This window comes from Bombina bombina, chromosome 4 (genome assembly GCF_027579735.1).
Source record: "Bombina bombina isolate aBomBom1 chromosome 4, aBomBom1.pri, whole genome shotgun sequence".
NCBI lineage: Eukaryota > Metazoa > Chordata > Amphibia > Anura > Bombinatoridae > Bombina > Bombina bombina.
Genome location: NC_069502.1, coordinates 948,483,619 through 948,508,224, shown reverse-complemented (window position 1 = coordinate 948,508,224; position 24,606 = coordinate 948,483,619). Strand labels below are relative to the sequence as shown.

The window sequence follows — 24,606 nt, the reverse complement described above, 5'->3', positions numbered from 1 at the left end:
AGGCCCCCCTGAAGAAAGGACAGAAGGCAGGGAACCCTCACCCAATTCCAAGAGAAGCCCCAAGATTCATACCAATAAAGGAATATACTCCACACCTTATGGAAAATCTTACAAGTTACCGGCTTACGAGCAGGATATCAATAACCCTTTCACTGAGCTCCCTGATATTCAGTCTTTTGTTCAGGCTCTGTCCAGGATCAGGCCTGTGTTTAGACATTCTGCTCCTCCTTGGAGTTTGAATTTGGTTTTGAAGGTTTTGCAGGGGCCTCCATTTGAGCCTATGCATTCTCTTGACAATAAGACTCTGCCTTGGAAGGTCCTTTTCTACTGGCCATTGCTTCGGCATGCAGAGTGTCTGAATTAGCGGCCTTGCAATGTGAGCCACCTTACCTGGTTTTCCATGCTGATAAGGCTGTCCTTCGCACTGGACTGGGATTTCTCCCTAAGGTTGTGTCTGATCACATCATTAATCAGGAAATTGTGGTTCCTTCCTTGTGTCCCAAGCCTTCTTCTTCGAAGGAACGGTTACTTCAATACTTAGATGTGGTTCGAGCCTTGAAATTTTATCTTGACAAACTTCAGCTTTGTTTGTTGTCTATTCGGGGAAGCGCAAGGGGCAGAAGGCTTCTTCCATTTCCCTATCCTTTTGGCTGAGGAGTATGATTCGTTCGGCTTATGAGAAAGCGGGAAATAAGCTTCCTCAGAGGATTATGGCTCACTCAACGAGAGCTGTGGCTTCTTCTTGGGCCTTTAAGAATGAGGCCTCTATGGAGCAGATTTGTAAGGCGGCTACCTTACATACTTTTACAAATTTGACGTTGAATTTATGCCACAAAGAATTAAGGCAGTTCTGAAGGCAAAAGGTGGTCCAACCCGGTACTAGCAAGGTGTACCTAATAAAGTGGCATGTGTGTGTGTATATATATATATATATATATATATATATATATATATATATATATATATATATATATATATATATATATATATATATATATATATATATATATATATATATATATATATATATAGAAATGTCCAGCAAAGTGCACTCCAGATCCTGTATGTATGAGCCAAAATATTAATACATCAAAACAAGCAGCACTCCAAAGGTCTTATATCCATATGTCACCTTTATTTAAGTGAACGTTTTCGGGCTACAAAGAACCCGTCCTCAGACTTACAAGGTTGAGGACGGGTTCTTTGTAGCCCGAAAACGTTCACTTAAATAAAGGTGACATATGGATATAAGACCTTTGGAGTGCTGCTTGTTTTGATGTATATATATATATATATATATATATATATATATATATATATATATATATATATATATATATATATATATATATATATATATATAGATAGATAAAGAAATATATATTTAAGAATAAATAGAACATATTCTGTTAGGTGAAGAACATTGAAATGTGAAACATTAATATTTCATGTCGGGTTAGCACACTTGAGAATATGCGTTCGGGTTTGTGCGAGAGTAGGGAGTTTGTTCCCCCCCCAATTTACTTGCTTTATTCACTTCTATGGGGAAATTTGTTAACGCAGTCATGATATTCTAATGGAGAACCGGGCGGGAGCCATGGACTCTCCTCGTAACGATGGAAATGAAATTATCAGGTAAGCATAATTTATGTTTTCCATCTTATACGAGGAGAGTCCATGGCTTCATTCATAACTTGTGGGAAACAAATACCCAAGCTCTAGAGGACACTGAATGATAAAGGGAGGATAAAAAGGAGGCGGACATTATTCTGAGAGCACCACAGCCTGCAAAACCTTTCTCCCAAAAGCAGCTTCAGCCAAAGCAAAAACGTAAAATTTGTAAAACTTTGTAAAAGTATGTAAGGAGTACCAGGTAGCCGCCTTACAAATCTGCTCCATAGAGGCCTCATTCTTAAAGGCCCAAGAAGAAGCCACAGCTCTAGTTGAATGAGCCGTAATTCTCTGAGGAGGCTTATTTCCTGCTTTCTCAAAAGCCAAATGAATCATACTCCTCAGCCAAAAGGATAGGGAAATGGAAGAAGCCTTCTGCCCCTTGCACTTCCCCGAATAGACAACAAACAAAGCTGAAGCTTATGTGAAATCTTTCATAGCCTAAAGATAGAATTTCAAGGCTCGAACCACATCTAAGTTATGAAGAAGGCTTAGGACACAAGGAAGGAACCACAATTTCCTGATTAATAAAGTGATCAGACACAACCTTAGGCAGAAATCCCAGTCCAGTGCGAAGGACAGCCTTATCAGCATGGAAAACCAGGTAAGGTGGCTCACATTGCAAGGCCGCTAATTCAGACACTCTGCGTGCCGAAGCAATGGCCAGTAGAAAAGGACCTTCCAAGACAGAGTCTTAATGTCTTGAGAATGCATAGGCTCAAACGGAGGCCCCTGCAAAACCTTCAAAACCAAATTCAAACTCCAAGGAGGAGCAGAATGTCTAAACACAGGCCTGATCCTGGACAGAGCCTGGACAAAAGACTGAATATCAGGGAGCTCAGTGAGCTTCTTGTGTAACAGCACTGATAGAGCCGAAATCTTTCCTTTTAAGTAACTAACGGCAAGTCCCTTCTCCAGACCATCCTGGAGGAAGGAAAGGATTTTGGATACCCCGATATCCGTGAGATTCATACCAGAGTAAGTAGGTCATCCACACCTTATGATAGATGCGACGGGTGACCAGCTTTCTGGCATCAATGAGAGTATCAATCACCCTCTCAGAAAAACCTCTTCTGGCTAAGACTAAGTGTTCAATCTGTGGTAACGGAGGAAATATGTACCCTAGGTCGAATCCAAAAGGCACTGCTAAGGCATCTATCAGTTCCGCCTGGGGATCACTGGATCGTGACCCGTATCTGGGTAGCTTGCAGTTGAGTCTGCATGCCATGAGATCTATCTCCGGAGTCCCCCAAACTGTTGCAAATCTCTGCAAAAAGTTCAGGGTGAAGAGACCATTCCCCCGGATTAAACGACCGTCTGTTGAGAAAGTCCGCTTCCCAGTTGTCCACACCCGGGATGTGGATCATTGAAAGCGAGCATTTGTGGGTCTCCGCCCACTCCAGGATCCAAGATACTTCCCTCATGGCTAGGGAGCTTCTCGTTCCCCCCTAGTGGTTGATGAAGCCCCCCCGAGGTAATGTTGTCCGACTGGAATCTGATGAACCTGGACGAACCCAGGAAGGGCCAAGCCTCCAGAGCGTTGAAGATTGCCCGAAGTTCCAGGATGTTGATCGGGAGAAAAGACTCCTTCCGATTCCACCTGCCTGTGCCTTACTGGCACCCCAAAACGCTCCCCAACCTGAGAGACTCGCATCTGTAGTCACAATCTCCCAAGATGGTGTGAGGAAGGATGTTCCCTGGGACAGCTGATCTGGATGGAGCCTCCAAGAGAGAAACTCCCTCGACCCGTTGTCCAGAGAGATCAGATGGGACAGGTCCAAATAATTAGCGTTCCACTGCCTCGGCATGCACAGCTGAAGAGGCCGGAGATGGAATCTGGCGAATGGAATGACATCTATAGTGGATACCATGAGCCCAATCACCTCCATGCACCGGGCCACTGATGGCCTTGAGGAGGATAGAAGGGCAAGACAGCTTGAGACAATCTTGCAATGTCTATGGTCTGTTAGGAATATCTTCATGGCAATGGAGTCTTTTATTGTGTCCAAGAACTCCACTCTGGTACTGGGAACCAGAGAACTCTTTCCTGAGTTTACCCTCCATCCATGAGATTGCAGAAGAAGGAGAAAAGCTCTCTAATGGTCCTCTGCCAACTGGTAGGATGGAGCCTGAACCAGAATGTCATCAAGATAAGGAGCCACTGCTATCCCTCTGGATCTCGCCACCGCAAGTAGAGCTCCTAAAACCTTTATGAAGATTTTTGGAGCAGTAGCCAGCCCGAAGGGAAGAGATACAAACTGGAAGTGCTGAACCAGAAAGGCAAATCTTAAGAACCTGAAGTGATCCTTGTGTATTGGCACATGAAGATAAGCGTCCTTCAAGTCTATCGTAGTCATAAACTGACCCTCTTGAATTAGGGGTAGTATAGACCTTATCGTCTCCATTTTGAACGATGGAACCGACAGAAACTTGTTTAAGCACTTTAGGCCTAGAATTGGGCGAAACGTGTCTTTCTTCTTTGGTACCATGAAAAGGTTTAAATAGTACCCTAGACCCCTTTCTGCTAGAGGTACTGGTACAATTACTCCTAGAGAGGAGAGATCCCTCACGCACTCTAGAAAAGCAATTTGTTTTTCTGGATTTGATGAGAGATTTGACAAGAGGAATCTGCCTCTGGGAGGATGAGTTTTGAAACCTATCCTGTAACCCTGGGCAACAACTTCCAGAACCCAAGGATCCTGTAAGTCTCTCAACCAAGCCTCCGCGAAAAGAGAGAGTCTGCCCCCTACAAGATCCAGCGATGGATCAGGGGCTGCCACTTCATGCCGATTTTGTCTCGGCGGGCTTCTTGCTCTGCTTGGCCTTATTCAAAGACTGAGAGGGTTTCCAAGATCCCTTGGACTGCTCGGGCTTCGCGGCAGGTTGCTGACGTTGGGACTTGTCTGAACGATAGGGACGAAAATTAGGACCCTTAGGCTTATTCTTCTTATCCTGCGGCAGAAAGGCACCCTTGCCACCCGTGACCATGGATATGATCGAGTCCAGGCTTGGACCAAAAAGAATCTTTCCCTTAAATGGAAGGGAAAGCAATCTAGATTTGGACGTCATGTCAGCAGACCACGACTTCAACCACAGGGCCCCAGAACAGAAAAGCCTGATGTCTTGGCATTCAAGCGAATAATCTGCATATTATCATCACAAATAAACGAATTAGCAACCCTCAGGGCCTTAATTCTTTCATGAATTTCATTGAGGGGAGTCTCCACCGCGATCATCTCTGACAGAGAATCGCACCAATAGGTAGCGGCTCCCTCCACCGCAGCAACTGCACATTGAAAAACAAACCCCATGTGCTGAAACATCTTTCTTAACAGAGTCTCTAATTTTTTTTAGCCATGGGTTACTTAAACGACAAACTATCCTCAAGCAGGATAGTGGTTCACTTAGCAAGCGTGAAAATAGCTCCATCCACCTTAGGGACAGATCCCCATAATTCTAGCTGAGCATCTGGAACCGGGAACAGGTTTATAAAACGAAGAAGGGGAGAAAGACGATCCAAGTCTCTCCCATTCATTCTTAATATTCGCCATCTTTACGGGAACCTGGAAAGTCTGGGGCACTACCCTGTCCTCATAAACCTTATCCAGCTTAGGAATAGAAGGTTTCTCCAGTAGCTTCAGTTCCGGAACCTCTAGAGTCGCTAACACCTCTTAACAAAAAGCGTAAGTCTTTCTATTCCTCCGCAGCCAGAGGCATAGAGGCCGCAGATTCAGACCCAGAGAGAAAGAGGCCTCCAAAGTATCGGAATCCTCAGCATCAGTGGATAAGCACTAATGACTGCAGATACCGCCGTATGCAACTGCTCAGCAAAATCAGGCGGCAACGTGGCCCCTCCCGCAGGAGGATTAGAAGTGCACTGGGAGCTGCATGTGTAATCGGAGATGAATGTAGGGAATGCACCTCACGGGACGAGGACCCCTCAGAGGTGGACGGCTCAGTGGTCCTTTATTTCTTTTAGATCATTATTTTATCAAGGTATGTGGAACATAGTTAAGCAGGCGGGGATAACGAAACCTCACAATAAACACAGGTATTAGATTTAGTTAAAGAGGGAGTACCCTCTAACATATCAGAGTCCTCCATAGCTGCGCTTTTGTAAAGACTACAGAAAAAGATTAAATGGCACCTTTATACTTCCATTGGCCGGGGCACTCACCAACTCCTATGACCCAGGCCCACAGAGAAACTCGTAATCGTCTCCTGCAACCGACAGTCAGGAAAAGGAAGAAAAAAAACTTCCGGCGACACGTATGACGCCGGAAACAGAAAAGATTTTTTGCGCCAAAAAAGTCCGCGCCAAGAATGACGCAATAAAATGAAGCATTTTCAGCCCCCGCAAGCCTAAAAGCCCACAGGGAAAAAAGTCAAATTTTTAAGGTAAGAAAAATATTTGATTCAAGTGCATTATCCCAAATATGAAACTGACTGTCTGAAAATAAGGAATGTTGAATATCCTGAGTCAAGGCAAATAAATGTTTGAATACATATATTTAGAACTTTATTAAAAAAGTGCCCAACCATAGCTTAGAGTGTCACAGAAAATAAGACTTACTTACCCCAGGACAGTCATCTACATGTTTGTAGAAAGCCAAACCAGTACTGAAACGAAAATCAGCAGAGGTAATGGTATATATATAAGAGTATATTGTCGATCTGAAAAGGGAGGTAAGAGATGAATCTCTACGACCGATAACAGAGAACCTATGAAATAGACCCCGTAGAAGGAGATCATTGAATTCAAACAGGCAATACTCTCCTCACATCCCTCTGACATTCACTGGACGCTGAGAGGAAAACCGGGCTCCAACCTGCTGCGGAGCGCATATCAACGTAGAATCTAGCACAAACTTACTTCACCACCTCCATAGGAGGCAAAGTTTGTAAAACTGAATTGTGGGTGTGGTGAGGGGTGTATTTATAGGCATTTTAAGGTTTGGGAAACTTTGCCCCTCCTGGTAGGAATGTATATCCCATACGTCACTAGCTCATGGACTCTTGCTAATTACATGAAAGAAATCAGCCATTTCGCTGAAAAAAATTAATCCACAACCCAAATATAAGTTTATTCTCATAAATAAAAGGAAAAACTTAAATCATAAGCAGAAGAATCAAATTGAAACAGCTGCCTGAAGAACTTTTCTACCAAAAACTGCTTCCAAAGAAGCAAATACATCAAAATGGTAGAATTTAGTAAATGTATGCAAAGAAGACCAAGTTGCTGCTTTGCAAATCTGACCAACTGAAGCTTCATTCTTAAAAGCCCAAGAAGTGGAATCTGATGTAGTAGAATGAGCTGTAATTCTCTGAGGCTGGGCTTTACCCCGACTCCAAATAAGCTTGATGAATCAAAAGCTTTAACCACGATGCCAAAGAAACTGCAGAAGCCTTCTGACCTTTCCTGGAACCAGAAAATATAACAAATAGACTAGAAGTCTTCCTGAAATCTTTAGTAGCTTCAACATATTTCAGAGCTCTCGCCACATCCAAAGAATGTAAAGATCTCTCCAAAGAATTCTTAGGATTAGGACACAAATAAAGGACAACAATTTCTCTATTAATGATGTTAGAATTCACAACCTTAGGAAAGAATTTAAATGAAGTCTGCAAAACTGACTTATCCTGATGAAAAATCAGAAAAGGAGATTCACAAGAGAGCAGATAATTCAGAAACTCTTCTAGCAGAAGAGATGGCCAAAAGGAACAACACTTTCCAAGAAAGTAGTTTAATGTCCAAAGAATGCATAGGCTCAAATGGAGGAGCCTGTAAAGCCTTCAAAACCAAATTAAGACTCCAAGGAGGAGAGATTGATTTAATGACAGGCTTAAAAACAGTGAATATAAGGAAGTTTAGCAATTTTTCTGTGGAATAAAACAGAAAGAGCAGAGATTTGTTCTTTCAAGGAACTTGCAGACAAACCTTTATCCAAACCATCCTGAAGAAACTGTAAAATTCTAGGAATTCTAAAAGAATGCCAAGAGAATTTATGAGAGGAACACCGTGAACTGTAAGTCTTCCAAACTCAATAATAAATCCTTTTAGAAACAGATTTATGAGCCTGTAACATAGTATTAATCACTGAATCAGAGAAACCTCTATGACTAAGCACTAGGCGTTCAATTTCCATACCTTCAAATTTAATGATTTGAGATCCTGATGGAAAAACGCACCTTGAGACAGAAGGTCCGGTCTTACTGGAAGTGGCCAAGGTTGGCAACTGGACATCCGAACAAGATCCGTATACCAAACCTGTGAGGCCATGCTGGAGCCACCAGCAACACAAACGATTGTTCCATGATGATTTTGGAGATGACTCTTGGAAGAAGAACTAGAGGCGGGAAAATATAAGCAGGTTGATAACACCAAGGAAGTGTCAACGCATCCACTGCCTCCGCCTGAGGATCCATGGACCTGGACAGGTACTTGGAAAGTTTCTTGTTTAGATGAGATGCCATCAGATCTATTTCTGGAAGACCCCACATCTGAACAATTTGAGAAAACACACCACTCTCCCGGATGTAAAGTCTGACGACTGAGATAATCCGCTTCCCAATTGTCTATACCTGGGATATGAACCGCAGAAATTAGACATAAGCTGGATTCCGCCCAAACAAGTATCCATGATATTTCTTTCATAGCTTGAGGACTGTGAGTCCCACCCTGATGATTGACATAAGCCACAGTTGTGATATTGTCTGTCTGAAAACAAACGAACGGTTCTCTCTTCATTAGAGGCCAAAAATGAAGAGCCCTGAGAATCGCACGGAGTTCCAAAATATTTATTGGTAATCTCGCCTCTTGAGATTTCCAAACCCCTTGTGCTCTCAGAGATCCCCAAACAGCTCCCCAACCTGAAAAACTTGCATCTGTTGTGATCACAGTCCAGGTTGGACAAACGAAAGAGGCCCCTAGAACAATACGATCGTGATCTAACCACCAAGTCAGAGATAGTCAAACATTGGGATTTAAGGATATTAATTGTGATATCCTTGTATAATCCCTGCACCATTGGTTCAGCAAACAAAGCTGGAGAGGTCTCATATGAAAACGAGCAAAGGGGATTGCGTCCGATGCTGCAGTCATGAGACCTAAAACTTCCATGCACATAGCTACTGAAGGGAATGACTGAGACTGAAGGTTCCGACAGGCTGCAACAAATTTCAAACATCTCTTGTCCATTGGAGACGAAGTCATGGACACTGAATCTATCTGGAAACCTAAAAAGGTTACCCTTGTCTGAGGAATCAAATAACTTTTTCGTGTGAGATTCTGCAGAAAGTAAAGACTGAGCAAGTACCAAGATATCGCCCAAATAAGGAAACACCGCAATACCCCACTCTCTGATTTTGAAAAGATTCTTGGAGCTGTCGCTAGGCCAAAAGGAAGAACAAATTGGTAATGCTTGTCTATCGGAATATGAAGATATGCATCCTGTAAGTCTATTGTGGACATATAATGCCCTTGCTGAACAAAAGGCAGAATAGTCCTTATAGTCACCATTTTGAAAGTTGGTACTCTTACATATCGATTCAAAATTGTTAGATCCAAAACTGGTCTGAATGAATGTCCTTTCTTTGGGACAATGAATAGATTTGAATAAAACCCCAGACCCTGTTCCTGAAACGTAACTGGCATGATTACCCCTGATAACTCCAGGTCTAAAATGCACTTCAGGAAAGCCTGAGCCTTTATTGGGTTTGCAGGGATGCATGAGAGAAAAAAATCTTCTCACAGGCGGTCTTACTCTGAATCCTATTCTGTACCCCTGAGAGACAATACTCTGAATCCATTGATTTTGGACCGAATTGATCCAAACATCTTTGAAAAATCTAAATCTGCCCCCTACCAGCTGAGCTGGAATGAGGGCCGTACCTTCATGCAGACTTGGGGGCTGGCTTTGATTTATTCCAATTCGAGGAAGGCTTCCAATTGGAAACAGATTCCTTGGGGGAGGGATTCGGTTTCTGTTCCTTATTTTGTCGAAAAGAACAAAAACGGTTAGAAGCTTTAGATTTTCCCTTAGGTCTTTTATCCTGAGGCAAAAAACTCCCTTCCCCCCAGTAACAGTTGAAATTATTGAATCCAACTGAGAACCAAATAACTTATTACCTTGGAAAGAAAGAGATAGCAATCTGGACTTAGAAGTCATGTCAGCATTCCAAGATTTAAGCCACAAAGCTCTTCTAGCTAAAATAGCTAAAGACATAGATTTAACATCAATTTTGATGATATCAAAAATGGCATCACAAATAAAATTATTAGCATGTTGAATCAAGTTAACAATGCTAGACAAATCATGATCCGATACTTGTTGACCTAAAGTTTCCAACCAAAAAGTTGAAGCAGTTGCAACATCAGCCATAGAAATTGCAGGCCTGAGAAGATGACCTGAATATAAATAGGCTTTCCTTAGATAAGATTCAAGTTTCCTATCTAAAGTATCTTTAAAAGAAGTACTATCTTCCATAGGAATAGTAGTACATTTAGCAAGAGTAGAGATAGCCCCATCAACCTTGGGGATCTTTTCCCAAAACTCTAAAGAAACTGCTGGCAAAGAATACAATTTTTTAAACCTTGAAGAAGGAATAAAAGAAGTACCGGGCCTATTCTATTCCTTAGAAATCATATCAGAAATAGCGTCAGGAACTGGAAAAACCTCTGGAATGACTACAGGAGGTTTATAAACAGAGTTTAAACGTTTACTAGTTTTAATATCAAGGACTAGTTTCCTCCATATCCAATGTAATCAAAACTTATTTTAACAAAGAACGAATATACTCCATTTTAAATAAATAAGATTTGTCAGTGCCAATATCTGAGGCAGGATCTTCTGAACCAGATAGATCCCCATCAGAGGATAATTCAGCATGTTGCCGGTCATTTGAAATTTCATCAACTTTATGAGAAGTTTTAAAAGACCTTTTACATTTATTAGAAGGCGGGATAGCAGACAAAGCCTTCTGAATGGAATAAGAAATAAATTCTTTTAAATTTATAGATATATCTTGTGCATTAGATGTTGAGGGAACAGCAACAGGTAATGAACTACTACTGATGGATACAATCTCTGCAGGTAAAAGTTTATCATGAACTATTACAAACCACAGCAGGAGATAAAACCTCCACAAGTTTACAACAAATGCACTTAGCTTTGGTAGAACTGTTATCAGGCAGCAGGGTTACAACAGTGATTTCTGAGACAGGATCAAATTGAGACATCTTGCAAATGTCAGAGAAAAACAACAACATATAAAGCAAAATTATCAATTTCCTTATATGGCAGCTTCAGGAATGGGAAAAAATGCAAACAGCCTAGCCCTCTGATAGAGAAAAAAGGCAAGAGGCATATAGGAATGGGGTCTTAAATAATGAAAACATCCGGAAATGAATACTTGCGTCACAGATGACGCAACCTTGTGAAGGACTTGGCGTCGACTAAGATGCCGGAAATGACAATCTTGCGTTAACGAACGTAACTTCGCGCCAAAAAAATCTTGCGCCAAGAATGACGCAATAAACTTTGGCATTTTGCGCCCTTGCGAGCCTAATTCTGCCCGCGAATTTAAAAGACAGACAATTTGAAAAAGAGACTAAACCCCAGGTAAGAAATCATTTTTCTTAAAAAAAAACATTTCCCAGATATGAAACTGACAGTCTGCAAAAAGAAATATACTGAATATACTGAAAACCTGAATCATGGCAAATATAAATACAATACATATATTTAGAACTTTACATAAATACATAAAGTGCCAAACCACAGCTTAGAGTGTCTTAAGTAATGAAAACATACTTACCAAAAGACACCCATCCACATATAGCCAAACTAGTACTGAAACGGTTATCAGTAGAGGTAATGGAATATGAAAGTATATCGTCGATCTGAAAAGGGAGGTAGGAGATGAATCTCTACGACCAATAACAGAGAACCTATGAAATAGATCCCCGTGAGGAAAATCATTGCATTCAATAGGTGATACTCCCTTCACATCCCTCTGACATTCACTGTACTCTGAGAGGAATCGGGCTTCAAAATTCTGAGAAGCGCATATCAACGTAGAAATCTTAGCACAAACTTACTTCACCACCTCCATAGGAGGCAAAGTTTGTAAAACTGAATTGTGTGGTGAGGGGTGTATTTATAGGCATTTTGAGGTTTGGGAAACTCTGCCCCTCCTGGTAGGATTGTATATCCCATACGTCACTAGCTCATGGACTCTTGCCAATTACATGAAAGAAATGCAATTTCTCATAAATTTTATACTGTGCAGCTGGTATAACAAGTCATTGAAAAACATAATTTATGCTTACCTGATAAATTCCTTTCTCCTGTACTGTAGTCAGTCCATGGGTCATCATTACTTCTGGGATATTAACTCCTCCCCAACAGGAAGTGCAAGAGGATCACCCAAGCAGAGCTGCTATATAGCTCCTCCCCTCTACGTCACACCCAGTCGTTCGACCGAGAACCAAACGAGAAAGGAGAAACGATAGGGTGCAGTGGTGACTGGAGTATAATTTAAAAAATTTAGACCTGCCATAAAAAACAGGGCGGGCCGTGGACTGACTACACTACAGGAGAAAGGAATTTATCAGGTAAGCATAAATTATGTTTTCTCCTGTTAAGTGTAGTCAGTCCACGGGTCATCATTACTTCTGGGATACCAATACCAAAGCTAAAGTACACGGATGACGGGAGGGACAGGCAGGATCTTTATACGGAAGGGACCACTGCCTGAAGAACCTTTCTCCCAAAAACAGCCTCCGAAGAAGCAAAAGTGTCAAATTTGTAAAATTTTGAAAAAGTATGAAGAGAAGACCAAGTTGCAGTCTTGCAAATCTGTTCAACAGATGCCTCATTCTTAAAGGCCCAAGTGGAAGCCACAGCTCTAGTAGAATGAGCTGTAATTCTTTCAGGAGGCTGCTGTCCAGCAGTCTCATAGGCCAAACGTATTATGCTACGAAGCCAAAAAGAGAGAGAGGTAGCAGAAGCTTTTTGACCTCTCCTCTGTCCAGAATAAACGACAAACAGGGAAGAAGTTTGGCGAAAAAATCTTTAGTTGCCTGTAAATAAAATTTCAGGGCACGGACTACATCTAGATTGTGCAGAAGTCGTTCCTTCTTTGAAGAAGGGTTAGGACACAATGATGGAACAACGATCTCTTGATTGATATTCTTGTTAGTGACAACCTTAGGTAAGAACCCAGGTTTAGTACGCAGAACTACCTTATCTGAATGAAAAATCAGATACGGAGAATCACAATGTATAACTCAGAGACTCTACGAGCCGAGGAAATAGCCATTAAAAACAGAACTTTCCAAGATAACAATTTAATATCAATGGAATGAAGGGGTTCAAACGGAACACCCTGTAAAACGTTAAGAACTAAATTTAAGCTCCATGGTGGAGCAACAGTTTTAAACACAGGCTTAATCCTGGCCAAAGCCTGGCAAAAAGCCTGAACGTCTGGAACTTCTGACAGACGTTTGTGTAAAAGAATGGACAGAGCTGAGATCTGTTCCTTTAAGGAACTAGCAGATAAACCCTCTTCTAAACCCTCTTGTAGAAAAGACAATATCCTAGGAATCCTAACCTTACTCCATGAGTAACTCTTGGATTCGCACCAATGTAAGTATTTACGCCATATTTTATGGTAAATCTTTCTGGTAACAGGTTTCCTAGCCTGTATTAAGGTATCAATTACTGACTCCGAAAATCCACGCCTTGATAAAATCAAGCGTTCAATTTCCAAGCAGTCAGCTTCAGAGAAATTAGATTTTGATGTTTGAAAGGACCCTGAATTAGAAGGTCCTGTCTCAGAGGCAGAGACCAAGGTGGACAGGATGACATGTCCACTAGATCTGCATACCAGGTCCTGCGTGGCCACGCAGGCGCTATTAGAATCACCGATGCTCTCTCCTGTTTGATCCTGGCAATCAATCGAGGAAGCATCGGGAAGGGTGGAAACACATAGGCCATCCCGAAGGTCCAAGATGCTGTCAAAGCATCTACCAGGACCGCTCCCGGGTCCCTGGACCTGGACCCGTAACAAGGAAGCTTGGCGTTCTGGCGAGACGCCATGAGATCTATCTCTGGTTTGCCCCAAAGTCGAAGTATTTGGGCAAAGACCTCCGGATGAAGTTCCCACTCCCCCGGATGAAAAGTCTGACGACTTAGGAAATCCGCCTCCCAGTTCTCCACTCCAGGAATGTGGATCGCTGACAGGTGGCAAGAGTGAGACTCTGCCCAGCGAATTATCTTTGATACTTCCATCATCGCTAGGGAGCTTCTTGTCCCTCCTTGATGGTTGATGTAAGCTACAGTCGTGATGTTGTCCGACTGAAACCTGATGAACCCCCGAGTTGTTAACTGAGGCCAAGCCAGAAGGGCATTGAGAACTGCTCTCAATTCCAGAATGTTTATTGGAAGGAGACTTTCCTCCTGAGTCCATGATCCCTGAGCCTTCAGGGAATTCCAGACAGCGCCCCAACCTAGTAGGCTGGCGTCTGTTGTTACAATTGTCCAATCTGGTCTGCTGAATGGCATCCCCCTGGACAGATGTGGCCGAGAAAGCCACCATAGAAGAGAATTTCTGGTCTCTTGATCCAGATTCAGAGTAGGGGACAAATCTGAGTAATCCCCATTCCACTGACTTAGCATGCACAATTGCAGTGGTCTGAGATGTAGGCGTGCAAAGGGTACTATGTCCATTGCTGCTACCATTAAGCCGATTACCTCCATGCATTGAGCCACTGACGGGTGTTGAATGGAATGAAGGACACGGCAAGCATTTTGAAGCTTTGTTAACCTGCCTTCTGTCAGGTAGATCTTCATTTCTACAGAATCTATAAGAGTCCCCAAGAAGGGAACTCTTGTGAGTGGAAAGAGAGAACTTTTCTCTTCGTTCACCTTCCACCCATGCGACCTTAGAAATGCCAGTACTAACTCTGTATGAGACTTGGCAGTTTGAAAGCTTGACGCTTGTATCAGAATGTCGTCTAGGTACGGAGCCACCGAAATTCCTCGCGGTCTTAGTACCGCCAGAAGAGCGCCCAGAACCTTTGTGAAGATTCTTGGAGCCGTAGCCAATCCGAATGGAAGAGCTACAAACTGGTAATGCCTGTCTAGGAAGGCAAACCTTAGATACCGGTAATGATCTTTGTGAATCGGTATGTGAAGGTAAGCGTCCTTTAAATCCACTGTGGTCATGTACTGACCTTTTTGGATCATGGGTAAGATTGTCCGAATAGTTTCCATTTTGAACGATGGAACTCTTAGGAATTTGTTTAAGATCTTTAAATCCAAGATTGGTCTGAAGGTTCCTTCTTTCTTGGGAACCACAAACAGATTTTAGTAAAACCCCTGTCCGTGCTCCGACCGCGGAACCGGGTGGATCACTCCCATTAGCAAAAGATCTTGTACACAGCGTAGAAACGCCTCTTTCTTTATTTGGTTTGTTGACAACCTTGAAAGATGAAATCTCCCTTTTGGGGGAGAGATTTTGAAGTCCAGAAGATATCCCTGAGATATGATCTCTAACGCCCAGGGATCCTGGACATCTCTTGCCCAAGCCTGGGCAAAGAGAGAAAGTCTGCCCCCCACTAGATCCGTTCCCGGATCGGGGGCCCTCAATTCATGCTGTCTTAGGGGCAGCAGCAGGTTTTCTGGCCTGCTTGCCCTTGTTCCAGGACTGGTTAGGTTTCCAGCCTTGTCTGTAGCGAGCAACAGCTCCTTCCTGTTTTGGTGCAGAGGAAGTTGATGCTGCTCCTGCCTTGAAGTTACGAAAGGCACGAAAATTAGACTGTCTAGCCCTAGGTTTGGCTCTGTCTTGAGGCAGGGCATGGCCTTTACCTCCTGTAATGTCAGCGATAATTTCTTTCAAACCGGGCCCGAATAAGGTCTGCCCTTTGAAAGGTATGTTAAGTAATTTAGATTTAGAAGTAACATCAGCTGACCAGGATTTTAGCCACAGTGCTCTACGTGCCTGAATGGCGAATCCGGAATTCTTAGCCGTAAGTTTAGTTAAATGTACTACGGCATCTGAAATAAATGAATTAGCTAGCTTAAGGGTTTTAAGCTTATTTGAAATCTCATCTATAGTTATTGAGTCAAGAGTCTCTTCCAGAGACTCGGACCAAAATGCGGCCGCAGCCGTGACAGACGCAATACATGCAAGGGGTTGCAATATAAAAACTTGTTGAACAAACATTTTCTTAAGGTAACCCTCTAATTTTTTATCCATTGGATCTGAAAAGGCACAGCTACCCTCCACCGGGATAGTGGTACGCTTAGCCAGAGTAGAAACCGCTCCCTCCACCTTAGGGACCATCTGCCATAAGTCCCGTGTGGTGGCGTCTATTGGAAACATTTTTCTAAATACAGGAGGGGGGGAAAAGGGTACACCGGGCCTATTCCACTCCTTAGTAATTATCTCTGTAAGCCTCTTAGGTATAGGAAATACGTCAGTACTCGCTGGTACTGCATAGTATCTATCCAGCCTACATAATTTCTCTGGGATTGCAACGGTGTTACAATCATTCAGAGCCGCTAATACCTCCCCTAGCAGTACACGGAGGTTTTCTAGTTTAAACTTAAAGTTTGAAATGTCTGAATCCACTCTATTTGGATCAGATCCGTCACCTGCAGATTGAAGCTCTCCGTCCTCATGTTCTGCAAATTGTGACGCAGTATCTGACATGGCCCTAATATTATCAGCGCACTCTGTTCTCATCCCAGAGTGATCTCGCTTACCTCTAAGTTCTGGTAATTTAGACAAAACTTCAGTCATAACATTAGCCATGTCCTGTAGTGTGATTTGTAATGGCCGCCCTGAAGTACTCGGCGTTACAATATCACGCACCTCCCGAGCGGGAGATGCAGGTACTGACACGTGAGGCAAGTTAGTCGGCATAACTTCCCCCTCGTTGTTTGGTGAATGATGTTCAATTTGTACAGATTGACTTTTATTTAAAGTAGCATCAATGCAATTAGTACATAAATTTCTATTGGGCTCCACCTTGGCTTTTGCACATATAGCACAGAGATATTCCTCTGAGTCAGACATGTTTAACAAACTAGCAATTAAACTAGCAAGCTTGGAAATACTTTTCAACTCAATTTACAAGTAATATGAAAAACGCACTGTGCCTTTAAGAAGCACAGAAAAAAACTATGACAGTTGAATAACAATGAACCGGAGAAATTATAAAAACCAAATTTTTCCCGGTAAAGGCATAAATTTAGCAAAGGATTGCCCCCATTAGCAATGGATAACTAACCCTTAATAGCAGAAAAAAATGTACAAAATATAAACGTTTTTTATCACAGTCAAAGCACAATCTCACAGGTCTGCTGTGAGTGATTACCTCCCTCAAAATAATTTTTGAAGACCCTTGAGCTCTGTAGAGACGATCCGGATCATGCAGGGAGAGAAACAGACTTTTGACTGAATTTCTGATGCGTAGCAAAAGCGCCAAAATAGGCCCCTCCCCCTCACACACAGCAGTGAGGGAAGTTCAGTAAACTGTCTTAAATTAAAATAAACGACAGCCAAGTGGAAAAACAGTGCCCAAAACAATTTTTCACCCAGTACCTCAGATAATTAAACGATTTAACATGCCAGCAAAACGTTTAAAATCAAATAACATGAAATGTCATTAAACAGCCTGTTGCTAGACGTTCCCACTGCAAGTTAGGCTAAAAGTTATATGCATATAGTATTATCCCAGTGAAGTGCCATTCCCCAGAATACTGAAGTGTAAACATATATACATAACAGCCTGATACCAGTTGCTACTACTGCATTTAAGGCTGAACTTACATTATATCGGTATTGGCAGTATTTTCTCAGTCAATTCCATTCCTCAGAAAATAATATACTGCAACATACCTCTTTGCAGGTGAACCTGCCCGCTGTCCCCTGATCTGAAGTTTACCTCACTCCTCAGAATGGCCGAGAACAGCAAAATGAATCTTAGCTACGCCGGCTAAAATCATCCAAAAACTCAGGTAGATTCTTCTTCAAATTCTACCTGAGAAGGAACAACACACTCCGGTGCTGTTTTAAAATAACAAACTTTTGATTGAAGATATAAAAACTAAGTATAATCACCACAGTCCTCTCACACATCCTATCTATTAGTTGGGTGCAAGAGAATGACTGGGTGTGACGTAGAGGGGAGGAGCTATATAGCAGCTCTGCTTGGGTGATCCTCTTGCACTTCCTGTTGGGGAGGAGTTAATATCCCAGAAGTAATGATGACCCGTGGACTGACTACACTTAACAGGAGAAATACATTCATATAAAATAATTTTACAGTGTACTGTCCCTTTAAGGAGCTGTTAATACGAGTCTGGATGGTTTCACAAAAAGACTCTCCCTGCATCTCCAGACCCTAACATTCGTCAATGCTCTCACTGAGAGACTGACAAGACTACTTAAAGCTCCAGTCCCATTCCGAAGAGTACTACTCTCCATAAGAGACTACTCCGAAATCTTCTGACACTTCACTGCAATCCTCCTGTGACGAAAGGCAAAGAATAACTGGGGGATGAGGGGAGTGGGGGAGGTATTTAAGCCTTTGGCTGGGGTGTCTTTGCCTCCTCCTGTTGGCCAGGTTCTGTATTTCCCACAAGTAATGAATGAAGCCGTGGACTCTCCTCGTATTAGATGGAAAAAGCTTACTTCTAGCGCAGTTAACACGCAAGTGGAATGTGCAAAATACAGCTCCACTCATAATCAAGCCCTAAATAAGTCTGTTCTGTACCATTTAGAGTTTGTTGTATACACCAAGAAGTAAACCGTTATAAGACAGGCACATCTCCATTAATTACAATGGAGGGTCACTCACAGATGTGACAAGCGGTAGGTACAAATCTTTTTTAATTGTGCAATTTTCAAGTTGCAATGTTGTAGGAAGTTTTTTTTTTTTCTACATGACACTGGTTTTAAAAACAGTTTTTATTGAGTCTAAGCCAATTAATATTAGGGCGTAATAAATGTGTTTAAAGAATAGGTGGAAAAAAATTCCCATGTACTATTAATATTAGGCATTGCTCTCAAATACTATGCAATATCATTGCAAACATTAATGTGTTTTGCAGCCAATTACAGTAAATGGAAAAAAAATTCTACGCTCTTAATATATTTAGTGCACCATGCTTGTTCAAAAGCTTTAAAGTTTGGTTTCAGTAAAACATTCTTTAGAATGATATCCAGTTCTATAGTCTCTTTAGAACATAAGACATAGATATGTAGGACTTAACACTTCTTCTCTGTACATCTTCTATTTCACTTTGAACCGTCAAAAGATTATCATGAATTCAGACTATACAACTCTCCATTTCTAACTTTATTACAATAAGATAAAAAAAATTTTGGTCTTACCTGCTTCCGAAAAGTTTCAAGGCCATTAGAGAGAACATCAAAACACTGAATATAAACAGGAGGAAGACATACAGGATCTCTGGTAAAGTATTTCTGATGCTTCGGAAAGCTCTGCGTATCTGTTGAAGTTTGAACACAACATTTCTTAATATTAGAAATTAGCATAATACCTTCAAAGCTCTCACAAAAAAAAATCATCAAGCTACAAAAAATGTTGGTTTCTGTTTGAGATGTTTGTAATGTTAAAAATGATAGATAATCCCTTTATTACCCATTCCCCAGTTTTGCATAACCAACACTGTAATATCAATACACATTTTACCTGTGTGATTACCTTGTTTCTAAGCCTCTGCAGACTGCCCCCTTGTCTCAGTTATTTTGACAGACTTGCATTTTAGCCAATAAGTGCTGAATCTTAAATAACTCCATTGGAGTGTGCACAGTGTTATCTATATGACACACATGAACTAGCAGTGTCTGTCAAAATGCACTGAGATAAGAGGCAGTGCAATGGCTTAGAAAATAGCATATGAGCCTACCTAGGTTTAGCTTTCCACAAGGAATACCAAGAAAGCAAATTTGATGATAAAAGTAAATTGGAAATTTGTTTAAAATTGCATGCCCTATTGGAATCATGAAAGATAATTTTTACTAGACTGTCCCTTTAAATTGAATATTTCTTCATAGTATCTAGAAGAGACATTAACTTTTTTGGTTTGTCACAGACTGCTGTTATTATAATAACTAAGTGATAAGCCTGCCCAGAGGGCAGTCTATTTAAAATTACTGAAAACAATAAACGAAATTATCAAAAATAAAAAAAATTAAACCTAATCTTATACCCATATAAAAATACCACCCCCAAATAAAAACACCCCCTAATCTAAAAAAATGACCAATTACCCCCTAACCAAGTCTAAAAAAACCTAAGCTACCCATTGCCCTTAAAGGGGCATTTGTTTGGGCATTGCCCTTAAAAGGGCAATCGGCTCTTTTACAAAAAGCTCTTTTGCGCCCATAAAAAAAAATAAAAAAAATCCCTATTCTAAAAAAAAAAAAATGTAACAGTTCCTGAAGTCCAGCGGCAAAGGTCTTCTTCCAGGCGGTGAAGGTCTTCATAAATGCGTAGAGGATCCTCTTCATTTGATTGCCGCCACATACTGAATATTGAATGCAAGGTACCCCATTTAGGTACCTTGCTTTCCTACTGGCTGAAATTTTGAAATCAGCCAATAGGATGAGAGCTACTGAAATCCTATTGGCTGTTCAAAACAGCCAAAAGGATTTCAGTAGCTCTTATCCTATTGGCTGATTTCAAAATTTCAGCCAATAGGAATGCAAGGTACCCCAATATAAATAGGGTACCTTGCATTCAATCTTCAGTGTGCAGCGGCGACAGCATGAAGAGGGACTTCCACACCGGTCCTGCTCCACGATCACCTCCGCTCCACGCCGCCTTCGCTCTGGATGAAGACAGAAGAGGTCTCCGCGTTGGATGAAGACCTTCACTGCCTGGAAGACCACCTTCGCCGATGGACTTCAGGAACTGAACTTTTTTGGGGTTTTTTTTTTTTATATCAGGGATTTTTTTTTTTTTATGGGCTCAAAAGAGATGTTTGTAAAAGAGCCGATTGCCCTTTTAAGGGCAATGCCCATACAAATGCCCCTTTAGGGCTATTGGTAGTTTAGATTAGGGGTTGTTTTTATTTTGGGGGGCTTTTTTATTTTCATAGGGTTATTAGATTAGGCTTAATTTTTTTATTTTTGATAATTTTGTTTATTTTTTCTATAAGTTTAGATACTTTTTTATTTTTTGTAATTTTAAATTTATTTAATTTAATCTTAGGTTGTTTTTTTTAAGTATTTTTTTTTATTCTTTTAATTGTAACTTAGTATTTTTTTATTTTATGTAATTGGGGTTAATTTGGGGGGTGTTAGGTTAGGGGGCTTAATAATTAAATTAGTTATTTGCTTTGTTGGGGGTTGGCGGTTTAGGAGTTAATAGGTTTATTGCAATGTGGAGGGTTGGCTGTTTAGGGGTTAATAGGTTAATTAGGTTTATTGCAATCTGGGGGGTTGGCGGTTTAGCGGTTAATATTTTAATTATGTTATTTGCATCATTTAATTTGTGGATTAGGGATTAATTACTTTATTATTTTGCGATGTGGGGGTTGGCGGTTTAGGTGTTTGTTAATATTTCTTGCAGGCGCTTAGGTGTTTTTTTGTTAATACTTCGTACGGGCGAATAGTTTTTTTTTTGTTAATACTTAGTGCGGGCAGATAGGTTTTTATTATTTTGTGCGGGCGGTTAGGTTTTTTGTTATTTTGTGCGGGGAGTTACGTGTTTTTTTGTTAATATTGCGTGTGGGCAGTTAGGTGTTTTTTTTCCTAATGCTTTGTTTGGCTACGCTGCATCCAGGTGGATTCTGAAAATGTCAGGGTGGTGAAAGAATCCAGGTGCTATCTTTATTAGAAAATCAGGAATATAAAGCTTAGGAGCCGGCCCATTTAAGGTTCAGCACCCTGGATAGTTCTTGCTTATTGGTGGCTACATTTAGCCACCAATCAGCAAGCGCAACCCAGGTGCTGAATCGAAAATGGGCCGACTCCTAAGCTATAAAGATAGCAAGAGAATGGAGAGGATGAATAAATGATAATAAGAGTAAATTAGAAAGATGCCTAAAATTAAATGCTCTATTTTAATTATTAAAGAAAAAAACAAAATTTATGCTTACCTGATAAATTCCTTTCTCCTGTAGTGTAGTCAGTCCACGGGTCATCCATTACTTATGGGATTATAACTCCTCCCTAACAGGAAGTGCAAGAGGATCACCCAAGCAGAGCTGCTATATAGCTCCTCCCCTCTACGTCATACCCAGTCATTCGACCGAAAACCAAACGAGAAAGGAGAAACTATAGGGTGCAGTGGTGACTGGAGTATAATTTAAAATTTAGACCTGCCATAAAAAACAGGGCGGGCCGTGGACTGACTACACTACAGGAGAAAGGAATTTATCAGGTAAGCATAAATTTTGTTTTCTCCTGTTAAGTGTAGTCAGTCCACGGGTCATCCATTACTTATGGGATACCAATACCAAAGCTAAAAGTACACGGATGACGGGAGGGACAGGCAGGATCTTTACACGGAAGGAACCACTGCCTGAAGAACCTTTCTCCAAAAAACAGCCTCCGAAGAAGCAAAAGTGTCAAATTTGTAAAATTTGGAAAAAGTGTGAAGTGAAGACCAAGTCACAGCCTTGCAAATCTGTTCAACAGAGGCCTCATTTTTAAAGGCCCAAGTGGAAGCCACAGCTCTGGTAGAATGAGCTGTAATTCTTTCAGGAGGCTGCTGTCCAGCAGTCTCATAGGCTAAACGTATTATGCTACGAAGCCAGAAGGAGAGAGAGGTAGCTGAAGCCTTTTGTTTCCAGTTTATTTGGATCAGATCCGTCACCCACAGAATGAAGCTCTCCGTCTTCATGTTCTGCCAATTGTGACGCAGTTTCAGACATGGCTCTAACATTATCAGCGTACTCTGTTCTCACCCCAGAGTGGTCGCGTTTACCTCTAAGTTCTGGCAATTTAGATAAAACTTCTTAAGGTAACCCTCTAACTTTTTTTTTTTTAAATAATTTTTTTATTGGTTTTACAAACAAATTAACATGTTTAGAAGTTGACAAAAAGTGATCAATAACTGTAGGCAATTTCTACACAAAGCGTCTCTGATTTGCAAGTATTAGCAACAAGTGACCAGTTCTTTCAGTGAGTTCTCAACTTAAACTGTATAGTCCTGAGTTCCGTAAGTCCTTTGTTCTTTTTCCTCTTACAGAGGTTCTTTGCGGGTCACTATACAAATATTTCAAACCATTCCCCCTAAAGGGTTCTAATGTTACAATTCTATCATAAGGGTTTAATATCCATAATTAACTGTTTATTCACAACAATGGTAAGCAAACGGAATATTCTATAAGATTTAGTGTAACTATACTGTAACTTTCAATGTGGTGTGTTAAGTTTAAAGTGTTAAATCTAAATAGAGGAGTAGGTGTCCGTCCCACCCTTCTGGATTGTAATAGCCTTTAACCCTCTAACTTTTTATCCATTGGATCTGAAAAGGCACAGCTATCCTCCACCGGGATAGTGGTACGCTTAGCCAGAGTAGAAACTGCTCCCTCCACCTTAGGGACCGTCTGCCATAAGTCCCGTGTGGTGGCGTCTATTGGAAACATTTTTCTAAATATAGGAGGGGGGGAAAAGGGTACACCGGGCCTATCCCACTCCTTGGTAATAATCTCTGTAAGCCTCTTAGGTATAGGAAAAACGTCAGTACACGCCGGTACCGCATAGTATCTATCCAGCCTACATAATTTCTCTGGGATTGCAACCGTGTTACAATCATTCAGAGCCGCTAATACCTCCCCTAATAATACACGGAGGTTCTCAAGCTTAAATTTAAAATTTGAAATGTCTGAGTCGGCATAACTTTCCCCTCAACATGTACAGATTGGCTTTTATTTAAAGTAGCATCAATGCAATTAGTACACAAATTTCTATTGGGCTCCACATTGGCCTTTGAACATATTGCACAAAGAGATTCCTCTGTGTCAGACATGTTTAAACAAACTAGCAATTAGCCTAGCAAGCTTGGAAAATACTTTTCAAATAAATTTACAAGCAATATAAAAAACGTTACTGTGCCTTTAAGAAGCACACAAAAACTGTCACAGTTGAAATAACAATGAACCGGATTAGTTATAGAAACCAAATTTTCACAGTAAATGCATTAAGTTAGCAAAGGATTGCACCCTCTAGCAAATGGATGATTAACCCCTTAATACCAAAAAACGGATAACAATTGAAAATATAAACGTTTTTATCACAGTCAAAGCACAGTCTCACAGGTCTGCTGTGAGTGATTACCTCCCTCAAAACTAGTTTTGGAGACCCCTGAGCTCTGTAGAGACGTCCTGGATCATGCAGGGAGAAAAAGGCAGACTGACTGAATTTCTACTGCGCAATAAAGCGCCAAAATAGGCCCCTCCCACTCATAATACAACAGTGGGGAAGCTCAGTAAACTGATTTAATTCATAACAAACGACAGCCATGTGGAAAATAATGCCCATAACATTTTTCACCAAGTACCTCAGAGAAATAAACGATTAACATGCCAGTAAACGTTTTAAATATAAATTATGAAATGTTATTAAAAAGCCTGCTGCTAGCCGCTCTCACTGCAGAATAGGCTAAAAGTTATATGTATACAGTATTTTCTTAGTGAAGTGCCATTCCCCAGAAATACTTCAGTGTAAACATACATACATATCAGCCTGATACCAGTTGCTACTACTGCATTTAAGGCTGTACTTACATTACATCGGCATTAGCAGTATTTTCTCAGTCAATTCCATTCCTTAGAAAATAATATACTGCAACATACCTCCTTGCAGGTGAACCTGCCCGCTGTCCCCTGTTCTGAAGTTACCTCGCTCCTCAGAATGGCCGAGAACAGCAAATGGATCTTAGTTACG

At 41.2% G+C, this 24,606-nt stretch overlaps 1 protein-coding gene across 1 annotated transcript in view; it reads right to left on the bottom strand.

Moving 5' to 3' along the window:
- Positions 1–24,606, bottom strand: part of LOC128657571 (two pore calcium channel protein 1) — a 291,641-nt gene that overhangs the window by 161,948 nt on the left and 105,087 nt on the right. Inside the window, exon 6 of the mRNA XM_053711945.1 lies at positions 19,078–19,196. Coding sequence (XP_053567920.1) covers positions 19,078–19,196 — 119 coding nt within the window. The remainder of the gene's footprint in view (positions 1–19,077; positions 19,197–24,606) is intronic.